Source organism: Hylobates moloch, unplaced genomic scaffold (assembly GCF_009828535.3).
Source record: "Hylobates moloch isolate HMO894 unplaced genomic scaffold, HMol_V3 SCAFFOLD_7, whole genome shotgun sequence".
Classification (NCBI taxonomy): Eukaryota; Metazoa; Chordata; class Mammalia; order Primates; family Hylobatidae; genus Hylobates; species Hylobates moloch.
The window spans coordinates 109933292-109953676 of NW_026652282.1; the positions used below are offsets into that span (position 1 = coordinate 109933292).

General features: G+C 36.2%; 1 protein-coding gene across 7 annotated transcripts in view; it reads right to left on the reverse strand.

Annotated features, from left to right (window-relative positions):
• Positions 1–20385, reverse strand: part of SMARCA1 (SWI/SNF related, matrix associated, actin dependent regulator of chromatin, subfamily a, member 1) — a 76858-nt gene that overhangs the window by 18901 nt on the left and 37572 nt on the right. For all 7 annotated transcript variants that reach the window (XM_032757585.2, XM_032757592.2, XM_032757590.2 and 4 more), the window contains 6 exons: positions 15776–15886; positions 15404–15517; positions 5761–5883; positions 3313–3445; positions 403–521; positions 79–291 (listed from right to left, as the gene is read on the reverse strand). In XM_032757585.2, the coding sequence (XP_032613476.1) occupies positions 79–291; positions 403–521; positions 3313–3445; positions 5761–5883; positions 15404–15517; positions 15776–15886 (813 nt within the window). The remainder of the gene's footprint in view (positions 1–78; positions 292–402; positions 522–3312; positions 3446–5760; positions 5884–15403; positions 15518–15775; positions 15887–20385) is intronic.

Genomic DNA, 20385 nt, shown 5'->3' on the forward strand with positions numbered 1-20385 from the left:
TCTAGATAAAGGATATATGGTGTCTGAAATTTTTCAAAATAAAAAGTTGGAGGAAATCGGTAAGAAAGGAATACATACCATGGCAGTCCTAGACTTGATAAACCAGTCAAATCTAAACTGGGGAGCATTTCGTACACACTGTCTTAATTCTTCATATACATTTTCTCTATCAAAGCCCATTTTGTGTAACATACAAATCAAGAATCTATCTTCTTCCTCAGTATAGTTCTTTCCTTTGCTGGTTCCATACTGAATACGCAACTGATGAAATGGAGCCTTGTATCTTGCAATCTGTGTATTTAAACAAAATAGTGCTTTTAATTGAATGTGCAGTAAGAAGTCAAAGCTGACTACCATTTCAATTAAAACGATCTAATAATAATTTGACATAAAACATAGTACTTTGGCATCCAGGGCTTTCTTGATACTGATCCTTCGTTGAATTCTTGCTTCTCCACGTTCAATTTGAGCCATAATTTTCTCAATGTCCTGTAATTCATTGCAACGTTCCCAAAATACAGCTGAAAAACAGAGTTATTTCTTTAAAATCCTATCATTTAAGCAAATAAATCCAAGGAATTGTAGAATAAGGAATTAATGTGAAAGAATACAATGAGCTTGTACTTCTTAAAATTAAAATTCAGATTCATCTTATATATATAATATGTTAAATTATTAAATACTACTAACTTTTCACTTAAAAATAAGACCTCAGCAAGGTTTTAGGTTAGCAATTTTCCTTCATCAAATAGTATGCAATCTTATGATCCATCCCAAATGACTAGGATTTCAAAAGATGATGCAGATACTGATTTAAGCTAGGCTTTTTACTCAAACATGATAGAAAAGGGACCAAACACATAAAGTGACACAGGAGAGAGCAATATATAAACAGTGAATATAGCTTCCTAGCATGCAAAAACAATTATGGGCCAGGCACAGTGGCTCACACTGTAATCCCAGCACTTTGGGAGGCCGAGGCGGGCAGATTGCCTGAGGTTGGGAGTTTGAGACCAGCCTGGCCAACATGGTGAAACCTCATCTCTACTAAAAATACAAAAATTAGCTGCACATGGTGGTGCGTGCCTGTAATCCCAGCTACTCGGGAAGCTGAGGCGGGAGAATTGCTTGAACCTGGAAAGTGGAGGTTGCAGTGAGCCGAGATCACGCCGCTGCACTCCAGCCTGGGCGACTGAGTGAGACTCCGTCTCAAAAACAAATAAACAAAAAACCCAAGCTATTATGAACATGTTGTTCAAATTTTTTTCTGTGGAGCAGCCATTTCTCCTGAAATTGTCATTTGCTTTTGGAATCACTCACTAATCATCTTATGGTATTTCCAATGACCAGTAGTGTGTTTTCAAACTTACTTGGAATACCCTTTTCTCATAAAAAAAAAAAAAAAAAACACCTCACTGGGATTTTAATTGCATACACACTGAAAAACATTCGAAGTCACTCAACCAAATTTTATAGATGAGCCAAATAATCTGGCTGTATTAATATGTCACATGACTTCAATGAAAGGCCTTTTAATGACATACTCCACATCCTCAAGCTTTTCATTTTTAGAGCCTATCAAGAAAGGTATGTGAGCACTCTGATTTTTATAAGCACCTGTGTTCATTTACTCATTCACTCACATATTCATTCAACAAATATTTAAACACTTGCTATGTACAAGATACTGTATATTCATGGGTGGCCAGTTGTACACATTTCTTCTCTTACTGTAACCAACTACAACAAACTCATTGCAATCTCCCCACCCTGTGACATGGCCCCCAACCTGGCAGGCAACAATTAAATAGTCCTGAGCTAGTCATGCCACCTGGCTTGGTGTCAAATTTGAAAGAAAGTCTGACAGGATAATCTTTTTAAATCACATTTTTTCTTGCAACTTCACATACACTGATGTTATCTCCCTGCCTATCTTCTGAAGAAAATTCTTCTTAAAAATCTCTCTGCACATACCCTTTTACATTCTTTTCATTCAACTCTTGATGCTAAAATTTCTCTCTCCAATCTATTTTTTCCCCTAAGCCTCCAAATGCCCTAAATTTATGTGCTAAATGTTCAGAGTAATAGTAATGTCATGCTGGTATCAAGGAAAAGGAAGTTCAAAAACTTAATGTTATATGTAATAAAAACTCAATACAACTGACCTCTAAAGTCCCCCAGAAGACTCTTTTAGATTTCCAGAAGAAAAAAAAAAATCTCTCTAATTAAATCTGGATTTCTTCAAGCACTAGCACACTAGATAAATTAAAAGCTGTTCCTAGCCATTATTAATCTTTAGTATATTTATTGGTACTGTAGTGTTTCTTTCCTACTATTGCAAAAACAGAATTTCAGTGGTAGGGTTAAATAGATTTGGGGCAGGGGCTATCATAGAAACTTAAACCTACTTTGTAAACTTAAACCTACTTTGCCATTGTTTCAATGACAAAAAAAATGCTCTAGATTCTAAACATCTTGTTTCAAATTACAAGTTTAAGAGCTGAACCTATTTGGAAGTTAGAAAAGTCCTATGTACTACATATAGAAAACTTACTAGACATATTTACCTATTTTTAATAAGATTTCTGGATAGCTAAACATGAAGAGATTTCGCCCAGGGAGGGCACCAAAGCGCTGCGCCCTCTTGACCCATACCTTGCCCTACACGCTTCATCTGTATCCTTTACAATACCCTTTATAATAAACCAGTAAGTGTAAAAAAAATCCATATGCTTCAGCAGCTAAACTGATTCTGGTCGAGCTCAACAACACAGGTGAGTAAGAGAGGGAGAGGATTTGAGGACCAGTTAACAGATTGATTAAAGCAACCTTTCAGCTCTATGCCCGCTAGCCCCAAGTTAATAGGACCCACAGGAACTCTCTGGAATAGGGTAGAACTCTGAAGGTGTTTGAGCATCTAAATGGGCCTGACAGGAACTCTCTACTTTAAGGACGACCTAGAAAGAAAGGCACGAATTCAATCCACTGAATGTGAATCTCAGAACTAAACCAGAAGAGGACCAAATTCCAGAGGTGGGAAGGTGGGAAACTAATTTTGTCAATGCTTATCCAATAGCCACCCTTGTTTTATCAGAGCTTTATTTGCCTCTTCTAGCTAGGTGATAGAGACAATAGCAGTTTGTTAGGATAAACCTTATAACCTTTTCATAGAAATACAATTATAGTTTATGCTCTCATCTATGTCTTAATCATAAAAGTTTAAAACATCTCTGAACAAAGGTGCAATTAAATTGATGCTAAATAAATGAATAACGTTAAAATACAACACGATGTTTCAAATTATATACAAACCTGAATACTCCATGACCTCCTCAGGGGATTTGCCCTCTACCTCTCGAGCTATGTTATCAATGTCATCTCTTCCATATTTCTCATTAGCTTTAATAAACTGGTTAAAATCTCGTTTAGTCCAGTTTGTGAAACCCTGTGAACGAAAAGTTAAACATTATCAATAGAGGTTAAATTAATAAATCCATTTATTGTCCTATTTACTTCTATACAATGATACATTAAAAAACACTTTAAAAGACTTAAAATGTTTCTCCTTACAAAATTGCATATATTTTATGTTGGAATCAAAAGTTGAGTGAGAGTTGTTACAGAAATAACTGCTTTTCTATTACAAAGAGAATGTAATCCTCTCCAAGTACTTAAAGTTGATATATAGTTCTAAGATCTTCTGTAGTTTTTAATTTCATATTTTATAGATGCCTATTTATTTTCATGCCATTTAAAATAAATGCATGAAAATAAAAATGCTAATATAAATGGCTGAAGTCGTGATATTCTAGCACTTCAATGATTTTTTTCACAGATCTGTTCCCACATAAATTGAAAGAGAGAAATGTGGATGCACTAAATCAAAAGAACACTGAGGAATAACCAAAAGAAAATGCAAAAAAAAAAATTGTAGCTCTTTACATCATTCTGAACTAGTGTGAATAAATAATTTCTGTTCTAAATTATGTTCATAAATAGAACTTCTACAAGCAGAACGTTATTGGAACCACTCAATTTCTTTACTAAAATATAAAACATTTTAGCCAGTGTTTTAAATTCCCTTGGCATTATTAGCATGTCTGTGAAGTCACAAGACCAAGAATTTGTTTTCCACTCCTCGAGCCCCAACTCACATAAATGTGATACTCCAGACATTGCAAAACTCTATCCCTGGCTTTTAGTTGATAAAGATTTCAGATGACCCCACATTTTGTTCCTATGTACTGCCATGGTTTTTTGAAAAAGATTATTTAAGGCAGCAGAGAAGGACAAAAATGAATTCATCTACTAGGAGGGGCAGAAAACTGATTATATTTCTAATTACAAACTAAAATATTATCTTAGTTGAGACTGTATATTCATGTTATACCATGCATTCACAATACACTCCAAGTCATGTAGCATTCTAAAGCCATAACTTTACTTTTACATTCAGGAAATACATTTTGAAAATAGAACATGAATATTTAAATGTTTTATTTTATTCTGTGATAAGTTCTAATATTCAGCCATCTGCAATTATATTTTCAAACTAAACTTTATTACTTCCAGGCATTTGGCTCAAAACTTATGAATGTAATTTGTGAAAATCCATACAATAAATTAGATGTTATAGAAAAAAACCTATATAATAAATAATATATAAATATAAAAACTATCTTTCAATAATTAACGTAGAGAATTACCTACTACTATGCATTGCACATTATTCAAAATCTGTTGAATAAATAAATCTTGCTGGCAACCCTCTATACTAAAGTAATGACCTACAGTACACATTTTGTTTATTTTGCAAGCCTTCTATGCTGAAATTCTTTTTATCTTCTATAGTTTATTTTAGAAGTAGAACACTCATAAAACTCATTATAGCAATAATGACTTAAAAGCATTAATATTTTGTTCAAATGGAAACCTTCCTAATTGAATAATTGTTATACAATGATCACCTTAAATAATAATAATAATAAAAAGCTTCAGAAATCTCTCATCATTGTATGAAAATTATAAAAAAAGATAAGAATTTTGAAAATTATGAAATTATACCATTAATAAAAAATTAGTAGACTATTCACATCTATAAACAAAAGAAATTTAAATTTTCAAGAATATGTTAATAACAGGCTTGGCGTGGTGGCTCACACCTGTAATATCAGTTGCACTTTGGGAGGCCGAGGTGGGTGGATCACTTGAGGTCAGGAGTTTGAGACCAGCCTGGCCAACATGGCAAAACCCCATCTCTACTAAAAACACAAAAATTAGCCAGACACGGTGGCGGGTGCCTGTAATCCCAGCTACTCGGGAGGCTGAGGCAGGAGAATCGCTTGAACCTGGGAGATGGAGGATACAGTGAGCTGAGATCGCACCACTGCACTCCAGCCTGGGTGACAGAGCGAGACTGTCTCAAAAAACAAAAAAGAATATGTTAATAACTACTGTCTATCAGAATTCAAATGTGGATTCACTGACCTTATTATAACTGGCAAAATGTATGTCAAATTGCTAATACTTGACACTTACATTTTGCATATACATACTATCCAGTATTTCCAAAAAGGCATATTCTATAAGATCAATTTTTAAAAATAAGGATATTTGGTCTAAACATGTTTACAAAATAGCCCTGAGTTTTGTTGGTGTGTCACACTAGGATACTAGGCCCATACAATAAAAAGTGTGATCTATATTTTCTTTTTTTCTATTGATTGACTGTAAGTATTACAGCCATTGAAAATATTTTACTTGTGTGAGAAGTTTTTCCTTTTCTTCAGTCTCTTCTGGTGTAAGAGGTTCAGCTCCATCAATCTTTTTTTGCTCTTCTCTTTGAGCCAGAGCTGGATTTGGGATATCAGGATTCCTTGGGACCTATAAATCAAGAGACAAACTAAGAGTAAACTGATGAGAAAAATTAATTACTAAGGCTGTATATACACATATCAATCTTTAGAGTTATTTCAAGAGTAAACGATATAAAATCATAGCCAGAATGACACATGGTCCTCTCCACATTTCTGCTACCATGACCCTATTGAAGTAAAAACCATTCTTGTGCCACATGATATTCCATAGTTAAAACTCACTGGTAAATGCCACATTAGATTTCAGATATGATTATACCCTGGAACAAAGTCTATCCTTATACTATTGTAATATACAGAACAAACAAAAAGTTTGGCAGTTAAAAAAAAAAAAACCCACATTCCCCTGGCAACATAGAGCAGGATGGAGAAGTGGCAACGCACCTGAATATTACATCCAACAGTCTGATCAGTTCAACATGCAAAAAGAAAGGAGTGCTTTTATTGCCTGCCAAGGTATGTAAGGAGAGAAAGCATTTTTACATAAAATGGAAAGTTTGGAAAACGTAACAGGATAATGAAGAAAAAAGAGGAAACAGAGAATATAAGAGGGAAGGGTATAGTAGAGCACACAAATAGTTATGATAGGACCAGTGGTCAAGGAGGAAAAGACTACAACAGCAGTGACCAACAGAAATCATATATGGTGTTTTGGGTACAGAACTGCAAATACAGTGAAAACTGAGAAGAGAACTCAAGTTCAAAAGATGAGGACAGAAGCTCAGCTCTCTAAGAAAGCAAGCTGTCACCTGTATCTCAAAACTGTAGCCTGCAGAGCCTCAGTGTATCACAGTGAGCATATATAACCAATGTGGTTCAGCAGTATGGGGCTGAACTATACTGTGTGTATGGAGGAACAAATGAAGTCTCTCAGCCTAAAGCCTGATAACATCGCTATGTGCATCTGCAGCTACAAGGAAGCACATTGATTTAAGAGGGCAAGTACATAACATGTGTACTATACTTTATAGCATTCCATTAAACATGAAAGTAAAAGGGCTGGCAGTAAGCCTTCCACTGCTTGAAATGCACATATGACTCATTCCCTAGGGGCATCAGGTAGTCATGGTTTTACTACCCTGTAATTATAATACACATTAGAGTGCATTTTTCTCATTGTTATATGTATTTCATAGAGTTTGGAACTATATCATTGCAACTTAAAAATAACTTAAAAAAATAACTATTAAGTACAATAGTTCTTCAAGTATAAAACCTAACTGAGCATTGAAAAGAAATACTGAGAAATTAGATTCATTTGTAATCATCAGTATCAGGCAATCAAATTAGCAGGTATTGACTAAATGTCTATTATGTTTGTAGAACTATGATAAGTATTGATTGGAATATAAGTATAGGTTTTATCCCTTATCCCAAATGTTTCAGACAAGAAGTGTTTCAGATTTCAGATTTTTGGGGGTTTTGGAATATTTGCATTATACTTATCTGTTGAGCATTTCTAACTTGAGAATCCGAAATCCAAAAAATGCTCCAATGAGCAGCATTTCCTTTGGACGCAATGTCAGAGCTCAAAAAGTTTTGGATTTTGGAACATGTCAGATTTCAGATTTTTGAATGAGGGAAACTCTACCTATATTAGATATGGTCCTTGCCCACAAGGAGCTCACAAACTAGTTGTGGAATTTTGAGCTGTACCTTAAGAACTCTAAGGATCTGGGGAGACGGAGAAGGAAGAAAGAATATTCTAGGCTAGGGCAGTATGAGCAAAAGCACGAAGGCAGAAATGTGCAGGAAGGCACATATGGGGTTTATGTTGAAAAGAGATAAGAAACAAGGCCAGGTAGAGACAGATTTACAGGGTCTTGAAACTACACAGAAGGTGCTGCAGACTTTTGAACAAGGCAGTGAAGTGTCAAAATGTAGTGTTTTTACCTGGAAGCCTTTTGCTGAATGGACTGAAGTGGGGCAGCGACTAACAGGTTAAGAGAACCTGCTCAACTATCATAATCTAGAAATGACACATGATCATCTGGACTAGGATGGTGGCAAATGGAAATGGAAAAGAAGGTGTACATTTAAAATGAAATGTAGCCCAGTCATAGCATGATTAAAAACAACTTCTCTTCAGCAGCTAAACCCAATGTTAAAATTACAGGCATACCAGCAATTCCATTCCTAAGTATTTACTCAAAGAAAGGAAAACGTATCTACACAAAGACTTTGACAAGATTGTTCACAGCAGCTTTACTCATCATAGCCAAAAGCCAGAAAACAGCCCAGATGACCTTCAAGAGAATGGATAAGCAAACTGTGGCCTATCCATACAATGGAATCGGTGTTCCACAATCAAAAGGAAGGAGCCACACAGATACATGGGACAATATGGCTGAATCTCTAAAACATTACGCTAAGTGAAACAAGCCTTATACATATTGTATGATTCCATTTATGTGAAGTTCTAGAACAAAAATTTAAAAACCTAATCTATGGAGGGAAAGATCAGAACAGTGGGTGCCTCTGAGGAGTGCATATGGTCACTGGGAAGAGGCACTTTCTAGGGTGACAGTAATGGTCTATATCTTTATAGGAGGAGCTCAAGTTACATAAGTGTATGCATTTGTGAAAAAACATTGAATGGTACACTTAAGGTTTATATATTTCACTCTATGTAAATGTTACTTTAAAAAATCATAAACAAAATATGACTCTGGATAATGATATGCATGATGAAGTGTTTCTGGGTAAAACGTACTTATGTCTGCAACTTTGAGATGCATAATAATAAGATAAATATCCATATGATAGAGGGCCAGAGAAATGGAAAAACAGGTGAAAAAGCAAATACGATAAGATGTAAATTGTCAAATATATGTGGGGTATATATGGGTGTTCATTGTACAATTATTTCAACATTTTTGCATTTTTAAAAATCCTTCATAATGTTTTTTTAAAAGTACAGATACAGCTTTAAAAGTTAATAGACCGCTTAAATTGCTGGTATGTGAAATTACTTTGGTTTCAAATTTTAATTTTAATTGAAAGAAACCTCTTTGATCTTAAGATACTCTTCTCTTAAACATTTTCAAAATTTCCATGTCCAACAAACCATATTTTTAACAAAATGAAAATATTTTACAAACATCTAATTTATGACAGAAAATAGATAATATACCCACATAAAATAAAATAAAACTGTTTATTCCCATGCAGACATCCCCATACTAAAAAACTTCCCTTTCAACTTCTAATAAAAGCAAAATCAGAATATTTTATAAAACCATTAGATTTTAGAATCCACTGCAATTTATTCTATATCCAGTGGTCATATTAATTAACATAGCAAAACAAGAATGACTTCATGAAAGCTACGTTTGCTATTTTAATTCTAGAAATTACTAAAATAGCTGCTAAAATGTTTAGAATTAGAAAAGGCTCAAAGTTTCTAAATTCCTATATCTCCTCCTGATATAGTTTGGCTGTGTCCCCACCCAAATTTCATCTTAAATTGTAGCTCCCACAATTCCCATGTGTCATGGGAAGGACCCAGTGAGAGGTAATTGAATCATGGGGGCAGGTCTTTCCCATGCTGTTCTCGTGATAGTGAATAATTCTCATGAGATGTGATGGTGTTATAAAGAGGAATTCCCCTGCACAAGTTCTCTCTTCCCTTCTAACATGGAGAACATGACTTGCTCCTCCTTGCCTTCCGCCATGATTGTGAGGCCCCCTGAGTCATGTGGAACTATGAGTCAACTAAATCTCTTTTCTTTATAAATTACCCCGTCCCGGGTATGTCCTCATCAGCAGTGTGAAAACAGACTATACACCTCCTATAAAAAAATCTTAATAGTCATCATTTTAATAAGACATACATTTTTTTTTACCTCATGAGGTTCGTATCAGCATTAAGCTTCCTGGAATGATTTCAAAGTACTACATTATGAATTAAGCAGATAGGCCAGGCACGGTGGCTCACACTTGTAATCCCAGCACTTTGGGAGGTCACGGCAGGTGGATCACCTGAGGTCAGGAGTTCGAGACCAGCCTGGCCAACATGATGAAACCCTGTCTCTACTAAAAATATAAAAACTAGCCGGGCGTGGTAATGGGTACCTGTAATCCCAGCTACTCGGAAGGCTGAGGCAGAAGAATTGCTTGAACCCAGGAGATGGAGGTTGCAGTGAGCTGACACAGTGCCACTGCACTCCAGCCTTGGCAAGAGGGTGAGACTCCGTCTCAAAAAAAAAAGAATTAAGCAGACAAATTACAGACCAATAGTACTGAACAGATACCGAGGAGGTATTTAAAGTCCTCATACTCTACGTCTCATTATGATCTCCAGCAACACAATATATAAAAAGTTATCTTTCTAAAGTAAAAATCTCAATTATTATTTGGATTTCTACTCAGATGCTAAGGAATTTGTGATTAAGGAATGTATTCCATGAAGTAGTGAAAAACTTTTTTTGGCCTTGTTTATTAGGAGTTTAGCAAGCATTGCATAGGAAATATGGAGTACTGAATTAAATGTGACACCACACAAAATAAAAGCAGTAACCTGAAATCAGCTCACCGTGTTTTAGTTCTACCACTGAAAAAGTAGGTGGCCCACAATGACACATTACCAAAACTCACAAAGATTATGGAACTTCCTCCATTTGTCAAATGTTTATATTTGTCCCTAAAGAATTTTTTATTGGGGGTAAATGTTAGAATGTTCTTAGCTTTCTTTAGCTTCAAATGTGGCAAAACTCTTGCATTCCAGGTGTTAGACTCAATGGAACATCCAGATATTCTGGATTTTTTATGCTGCAATTGAAATTTCAATTAAGTCATCCTCTTCCGATATAAAGGTTTTAGTGACCAAGTGATTGCATGCATTAAATAACAACTCCTTTAAGTCGAAAGAGCAATGAAGCTTTTGAATATGCCTAAGGTCAAAGCTTAGATAGCAGCAAGAATGGGCACATTATGTACTGCTGTCCACCAAGTGGTTAGGGCGAAACAAATACTTCTCTCACCTTCAAGTAAAACAAAACTCTTTAACTCCAGATCTTATTATCAGCAATATTGCTGTGACCTTGTGCTGAATATGAGGGTGGGAAAGGGGGAGAAAAACAGAAAATAAAAATGCAAATAACCAGGAAGTACAAGGAAACCACTCTCTACCAACTGCTTCAAAACTTGTGGGCCCTTCACTAGCCCCACTCCAAATCACGACAGAATAAGCCTTTGGAGACTCAACATAGATAAAATGTAACCATGAACCACAGTGCCCCCAGCTATGGGCATCACCTATCTCCCCTTGGCTAACAATCCTTTAGGCAGAAAAGGGGGAAAGAGTCCCTTTTTAAGAATCTGTGTACACAGAATACCAGGTAACTCCACTAAAGCAATTTTGTTTTGTTCATTTGAGGATAAACTAGTGTTCTATTCACTTTGTGGCCCTGATGAGTTTTCTGAAGGTACAAGGTGGAAATAAAGCAATGCTAGCTATGCCTTGAGAAGATATGTCTAATGGTTACATATCATATCATCCTTAAAAGGGAGCTTTTTAAGATGATTAACATGCCTGCTGATCTGTCTATTCTCTGAACTCAAACAAAAAACCACCCAATTAAAGAACCCACCTTAGCTCAGGTCCATAGTTCCTAGTAAAGAATGGAAGAGACAAGGTCCAGAAAGAACCAATATCCAGAATGTATTCTTATTTGTCATGTAAATCCTCAGCTAAGCATGCATAAGAAGGATCAAGGCAAGTCTTAAGACAATACAGAAGCAATCTAGGATACGGCTGAAGAGAGCACAAGGCTAGGAGTAGAGTAGTAGGGGATTGGTTCTCCTTCCACCACCACCACCACAGTCCAAGTCGCCACCATCTTCTCTCATTTTGATACTTCAACAGCCTCCTGGCTGGTTTCCCTGGATAAACCTGCCATTCTCTGCATCGCAGCCAAAGTGGTCTTTTAAAAATGTAAATCTGGGCTGGGCGTGGCGGCTCACACCTGTAATCCAGCACTTTGGGAGGCCGAGGCAGGCAGATCAAGAGATCAAGAAATCCAGACCATCCTGGCCAACATGGTGAAACCCCATCTCTACTAAAAGTACAAAAATTAGCTGGGCATGGTGGCATGAGCCTGTAGTCCCAGCTACTTGGGAGGCTGAGGCAAGAGAATCCCTTGAACCCAGGAGGCAGAGGTTGCAGTGAGCCAAGATCACACCACTGCACTCCAGCCTGGTGACAAAGCGAGACTCTGTCTCAAAAAAAAAAAAAAATGTAAATCTGATCATAATTTACCATTTATAAGTTGTATGACCCTGAGCAAATTATTCAGGGCAAATGACTCAACCTCTCCATGCTTCAGTTTCCTCATCTGTAAAATAAGGATGTAGTTCAAAGGCTGTTAGGAGGATAATGAGCTAACATTTATAAATAACTTGGAACAATAAGTAACACATGTAAGGACTAAGTATCTGCTATTAGTATTACTTTACCACCCACCCACCCACCTCCCTGCCTTAAAAACATCTCAGTGGGTTTCCTTTACTCTAAAGCTAAAGTTTGACCTCATTAATATGACCTACATAGCCCTCCATATGATTTGACTCTACCCACTCACCAGCCTCATCTCAAGTCACCCTCTTTCTCACCAGTCCCTAACACTGGCTTTCTTATAGCTCCCAAAAGGAGCCATCCTCCTTCCCACCTCAAGACCTTTGCATATGAGGTGCCACCTGCCTCAGCTTTTCTCTCTCACACTTCACGTAGCTCATTCACATCTCTGGAAACTCAGCTTAAATGACACTTCCTTAGGGAACACTTCCCTGATCTCCCAGTCCACATGAGATACCCATGTTATACTCCCTCATTAGCACCCCTTGTAAGCACAGAACCACACAAATGCCACCACCATTGCATTGTAGTATCTAATGCCTATCTCCTCTATTAGAATGTAAGCTCCATGAGATGAAAGACTTTGTCTTATTCACTGCTTTATCCCAAGTGCTTGGCCCAGTACCTGGCACAGAGGATTGCTCAATAAATAGGTATTACACTTTAAAAAAAGGTCCTCCTTTTACTCTTTTTCCCTCTCCTCTTGCTTCTTTCAGGGAAGTGAGGAAGAGCAAACAATAAGGTGCAATAGCACGAATTCCATGCCATCTCCCCTCTCCCTGTTCATCCCTTTCCTCTATTCTTACACCTCTCCTCCTCCCCTTCCTTTCTACCACCCTTCACAGCTGTCCCTTCATTCCTCCGTCTTCTGAGGTTTCCTCTCTTCTCCATCTCCTTCCAGCTGGCCACCACCCAAAGAGTCACTGTAAGACTTCACCCCTAACCACAAACTGCCTGTAATGAAAGGCACTGTTTATATTCAAACCAGACCCATGGCCAGAATGTGTGGTCACTGTAAATTATCATGGGGAACAAAATTTCAGTATCTCCAAAGAAGGAGCATAAAGATATATCAGAGATGATTTTTTTAATTGTTGCTACTTGACTACCACTTGGCCCAACTCCCAAATGTCATGCCACACCATTGTAAACATAGTCCTTATTTAGGACTGCAGAAAGAAGCAGGGTTACATCACATACAGAAAGAGCCCAGAATGTCTGAGTGGAACGAATAGAACATCTGAATACTGAGAAACTGGTTGTGAGACCAGGACCCATGGCAACCCTGTTAGTTCCATGATCATGAACAAGGTCATTTAACCTCTCTAAACTTCAGTTTCCTCACCTATTAAATGGAGATGATAATAACACCTACTTCATGAGGTTGCTAGGAATCAACGACCTCAGTATGTGTTAAAGCACTTTGTAAATTATAAAATGTTCTATGCAAATATTTGATTTATTACTGAGGTCTAACATTTCAATTAATTCTCCTTTCAAGTCTCACTAATAACAGTTAATGAAAGTAACAGAAAATAATATTCTAAACCTAAAATTATTATAAACCTTAATGAGATGATATGTATTTTACCTCATAACTACTTCATTATTAAACAATTAATAATTATTGTTAATAATTATCATTAATTACAAAAAAATTAGCCGGGCGTGGTGGCGGGCGCCTGTAGTCCCAGCTACTCGGAGAGGCTGAGGCAGGAGAATGGCGTGAACTCGGGAGGCGGAGCTTGCAGTGAGCCGAGATTGCGCCACTGCACTCCAGCCTGGGTGACAGAGCGAGACTCCGTCTCAAAAAAAAAAAAATAATAATAATAATAATTATTATCATTAATTTTCCTACTTTTATTTTGCATTTGAACCTATAACTTACCTGTTTCTTCTGGTGTATCACTGTTTTCACTTTCTTCGAAACTAGTTTTATGTCTTATGTGAATGTTCACCCTAGAGATCTACTCTAGTTCCAAAATATAATGAGTTAAGATGTAAGTATCTTATATACATGGAGCTTTTCTAGGCACATTCCAGCTACTAATTAAAATAATGGGTCACAGTTCCAGTTGTGACAAAGGTTTACAAAATAAAATTTAAAACACAGCTGTTAATTCATAAAACAGAACACTTCATAAAATTAAAACAGTGTTAATGTTTTATTTTATTTTATTTTTGAGACAGAGTCTCTCTCTGTCGCCCAGGCTGGAGTGCAGTGGCGTGATCTCAGCTTACTGCAACCTTCACCTCCCACGATCAAGCGATTCTCCTGCCTCAGCCTCCCAAGTAGCTGGGATTACAGGCGCTTGCCACCGCACCCAGCTAATTTTTGTATTTTTAGTAGAGACGGGGTTTTGCCATGTTGGCAAGGCTGGTCTCATATTCCTGACCTCAAGTGATCCTTCTGCCTCGGCCTCCCAAAGTGCTGGGATTACAGGCATGAGCCACTGCGCCCGGCCAGTATTTTATAGTTTTTTAATATTAGTGATTATTATACCTTTGGTCATCTCTCTCCATTCACTAGGAAGTCAATTTCAACATACAGAAATTACCTGGTATGCTTATTCTCTCAATATGACAGATTTAGTGTGACAAATATTAAATTTCACTCATGAAAACTAGGATTCTATCTACCTATATAAATAAGAATTCCGAATACCAAAAGATCATTTTAAAATTGTATAATTCACTATCATGTTTATCATTATCTTTAACACCTAAGTGACTACAATCTACTAACCACCAGCAAGGCTTTCAGCAATGTATAAGCAATAAAGACAGAAATATTATTTCTTGGACCTATTAAGGAAATGATCAAAAATTTCCTATCATATATTAACATTCGCTTTTAACCGCATACCTATTGTTCTCTCTACATATTCTTTTAACTATTCAAACACTGGCATTATAAAAATAATGTTGTTATTACTATTTCGAAATATTGCATAATTCTTCATTAATCTCATTTAGTGATGACTGTACTGGTGATTCAATGGTTAGATGTTTTACATCTAGTTAAATTTCCTCTTTGGTTTTAAAAACATCACTGTTGTGATTTGCTGTCACATTCTCTCAAATTAAAATGCAACACCTTCTAGTCTAGATTAACAGATTAAATTATTTTTAAAGATTATATTATATTAATCTTAAAAAATGGAAAAAATACCTTATAGCCTATTGTCTTCCGATAATAAAGAATTTCCTTTTCCAGGAGCTCAAATAAGCGTGGTGGGAAAAATTGAAAATCCTGAACATTTGGCTGTTTTGGAGGCCGTGGAGCCTATGAGAGGAAAATGTATTATATATACCTATTTTCAGTACATGAAGTAAACTTACTTATCTTTTACTATTTCTGTTATATATGGAACAATAAATACAATAAAATCCATTTATATGGCTGGGCCAAATCAAATACTTTTTTGTACTGTTATATTTTAGAGACTATGATTTGGCAATGATACAAGTAAATCTGACCCATAGATCATGTTGCAAGAGAAATCTACTTTAGGACATAAAAACTGGCCTTTTACAGTTTTACCTTTGGAATCTTTGGCTCGCTGACACGCAAAGCCTCTCTAAAGTAGGCATCCACTGCGTAGTTTGCTTTGCGTTCTCGTTTAGGAGGTTCAATCCATTCCACCATGCCAAGCTATACACAACAAACAACAACAAGGGGTTTAATGACTCCAAACAGTTTTATCAAAATCAAGTACATCAAGGCTGCAGAAACATAAGAAAGCAAAAGCCATCAGGAAGAATCAAAACTTGCCTTATAAATCACAATTTACCTCCAAAGTTCCAAAACATAGTGGTACACCAAGTTTAGATGCAAAGACAGTTTTCTTTATTTTTATGTGAAAGTAGCTTTAAAAATTAGTTCTTCCTTGGTGATTGAGAAGAATCTGTACAATCTGTTTTTTTTGGTTAAATTAAATAAATAAAAGGTAGCTAATATAGACAGAAGAGTAACATTGACTGTGGTAACTGTAATACGTGTATGAATTAGAAACAGATGAAGGGTAAATAATAAATATCAACATGATAAGCATATATCCCTTCAAATTAAGAGAAATATTCAAATGAGACCTTCTGGAAACATAGGTATGGCAGAGTTGGAAAAGTTGGTGGAAACAGAAAGACCAGGATTCTGCTACTTCACCAGTTATATAACTTTGGGGAAATTATTTTTTTCCATCTGCAAAATGAGAATAATAATACCTACCTTGAGGATTATATATGATCATATATGTGAAAGCATTAAGTAAACTGCCAGGAGTTAAATGCAAGATATTGTTAAACATCCAAAGTAGCATGAACCATGATTTGGCAGCATTACCAATTTTACCCTATTATCAGCTAGAAAATATAATTTGACAGTCAACAGACAAAACTGACACTACAATGTTCTGGAGCCTGAGAAATGGCTTCCTAATTCATATCTTTCTTTATTTCAGTCCTTAGCCTAGTATCTTTACATAAAAGGGGGCATTAATCCACCATTAGTTGTCTCACTCTACTTGATCTAATCTAAGGGCTGAATTCCAACCTTGGCATCGTATTTTAAGAGTGGATAATAAACCAAGATGACCAGGATGGTTAGAGATCTACAAATTCTCACAGTGTCTAGAGAAGTAATGGCTAAAGACAGACACAATGGTGACATTCACATATGAAAGTATATCAAATAGAAAAGAACACAGTCCTTCGTTGATCCATAAGATTAAAATCAATGTGGAAAGTTAGAGAAAGTAGATGGCTACTCAATATAATTTAACTATTCATTAATTACCTACTGTATTATGTGCAAGTCAGTGTCAGGGATATACACATGAATAAAATAATCTCTTTCATCAAGGAACTTGTAACTCAAATAAAAAGTTTTCTGAGAACCAGAGAATATAAAACAGTGAAACGACCTACCCTGAGAGGGATAAGATTCCCAGCACTACAGTGTTCAGAGGCTGCATATCTGTCTTGGATGCTAAAGATGAGATTTCTTAATTATAAGAAACTTTGCATAAATGACCTTCTAACTCTAAGAGCCTATGAGATATTGCTATTATAATGAGATTATTAAGTAAAATGAGAAATTCCCACAGCAATGAAACAAATTTCGCTTTTCTTTCAGATGGATTAATGTGAAGCGACAGTAATGAAAGAGATTATTTTATAAATAACCAATATTTTATCTTTCTCAACTGGAGTAAAAATAAATTAATAATAGTTTAAACTAACATTATACAAGTGATGTATTTAGCTATTTAACCTATACTTGTTTGATGGTCTAGGCATTCAAATTTGAAACAAACATTAAAGGCCAATTCCTCAACTTTCAAAAAAAGAATAAATCATATCGAATTAGTTTATTTTACATAAGAGTACATTAATGCTAACTTATCTGGGTTAATTTATTCAGGATCACAACCATCATGACTTAATTTACCAGGTATGGTTGTAAAAGTAATGCAACTGATTCAACAAACCATATATGAAAATCTACCTCAATGTATAATTTCCATGATTTATAAATGACATTCTTTCAAGTTTTCACTTCTCCTCAAAAGATAATTAAAACCTATTTTAAGAACCTATCTAGAAAACACAAAGAGGCAGAAATAAAATATAATCTCAGCTCAGAATATTCAGGAAAAAATGTGATTCTGGACACCACTGTTACTGTCAGACATTTAATTATAAAAATACAAGTCATCATAGTTATTAAAATTCTCTTTACGCATCATTACTTTGCTAAAATTAGAAGCACAAGGAGACCAGTTAGAGATAGACAAGTATTTCACTAATTTTTCTCTAAAAATGTGGATAAGAAGCTCCATGGTATTTAGACTCCATTGTTTAAAATTTTCCACTTTATAAAACACTCCTATTACCTATAAGTCTGCAGGAATAATTGTAAAATTAATAAAACTTATATCACATAATGAGATCTCAAAAGCATATTAGAAAGGCAATTCCCACCCTGTGCAGATAGGCCATCACCTCCATCTCAGCAGGATAAAATATAAGCCGTCTAAGTGAAGATTAGAGATAGGACAACCTGACAAATACAAGTCAAGAAACTAAAAGCTATCAGAAGCAATAACAGAAACAAAGCATTATCAGCATACTAGCTACAATGCAAAACCGAAATGTCTCACCTCTCATTTTTCAGTAAAATAAGTACCTAAGAATGAACTTTTCTATTTTAAGAAAATTCATTTCTGTCAGTTCTAAAATATAACAGCTTTACAGAGCAATTTGAGCAACAAAATATATAAAGATAGAACTGGATTGTAACTCAAAACATCCATGAGTCCATACTGATATAAATAAATAACTGAAAACACAAATAAATTGGGGAGAAGGGGTAGATCTTCCACACAGAAAAATATCAATTAATAAATACATATAGGTGGAATGAAGAAAATACAAAATTACCATTAGGCAAACACCACAATAATAACTACTGCAGGCAAGCTCCACCAATACATGCTAAAATCAGTGAGTAAAAGTTTGAGAAAGAGCTCCCCACAAGGTATTTATCAATTACAGAGGAAAAAATGGCAGACGATGTATTGGAAAGCCTGGATTCCCAGGCAGAAGCCTGCCACAAGGGCGCTGCCCTGTGGAGCGACTCTACTAAGGCAATGCTGAGTGGAAATGTGAGGTTAGAACTCCTACAGAAAGTCCCCAACAAGGGCACTGCCTAGTGGAATTGGAGGTGTTGCAGGGACCCTAGAATTACAGAGCCACCAGCATCGAGCAACTCCTATCTGGAAAAGCTGCAGGCACCATACTCCAATTCATGAGAGTGGCCACGTGGGCTGTACCCAGCAAAGCCCTGGAGGTAGGACTGCCCAAGGGCTCGGGACCCCATTTCTCACACTAGTGTGCCCAGGATGGGGGAAACAGAGTCAAGGGAGATCATTTTGGAGCTTTAATGCTGGGTTTTGGACTTGCATGGGGCTTGGTACCCCTCTCATTTGGCTAATTTCTCCCTTTCAGAATGGAAATGTTCACCCAATGCCTATATAATCATTGTATCTTAGAAATAAATATCTTGTTTTTGGTTTTATAGGCTCACAGCTGTAAGGAACTTGCATTGAGACTGAGATGAGACTTTGGGACTTTTTAGCTGATGCCAGAACAAACTAAGACTTTTGAGGACCATTGGGATGGAATGATTATAATTTGCAATGTGAGAAGGACATGAGATTTGGGAGGCCAGGGGCAGAATGCTATAGTTTGGATATGTTTGTCCCCCAAATCTCAAGTGGAAATTTGATCCCCAGTGTTGGAGGTGGGGCCCAATAGGAAGTGTTTGGGTCATGGGGGCAGATCTCTCATGAAGGGCTTGGTGTAGTCCTCGAGGTAATGAGTGAGTTCTCTCACTCTATTAGTTCCTGACAAAGAGCCTAGCATTTCCCTCCTCTCTCCGGTACTGTCTCTCTCTCTGTCTCTGCCATGTGGTCTCTGCACACACCAGCTCTCCTTTGCCTTCTGCCATAAGTGAAAGCAGGCTGAGCCCCTCACCAGAAGCAGATGCTGATGCCATGCTTCTCTTACAGCCTGTAGAACCATGAGCCAAATAAACCTCTTTTCTTTATAAACTACCAAGCCTCAGGTATCCCTTTACAGCAACACAAATGTGCTAAGACAGTAGATATACCAATTACCCTGATTTGATCATTACACATTGTATATATGTAACAAAATATCGCTCTGTATTCCATAAATATGTACAATTAGTATGTGTCAACTAAAAATAAAAGGAAAAAATAATATAGTCTATTTTTTAAAAAATGCAATGTGGGATACTAGATTAGATCCCCTGGAATCTAACACCAGTTAATTAGATAATTAACCAATGTCCTTTTCCTGGCACAGGAAAGGATATTAGGAGAAAAACTGGTGTTAATTTCCCGGTTGTGATCATTATACTAACATGTAAATTGCTAATATTAGGGGAAGCTGAGTGAAGGATATAGGTTAGCTCTGTACTATTTTTACAACTATTTTGTAAGTCTAAAGTAATTTAAAAATAAAAAGTTTTAAAATCCCAGCCTTAATTTCAGTTTAAAAAACAAGATAAATAAAACCCCCATTTCTTCAACAGACCACATGTAACAAAGTCCTTCTGCATTTAAGTAA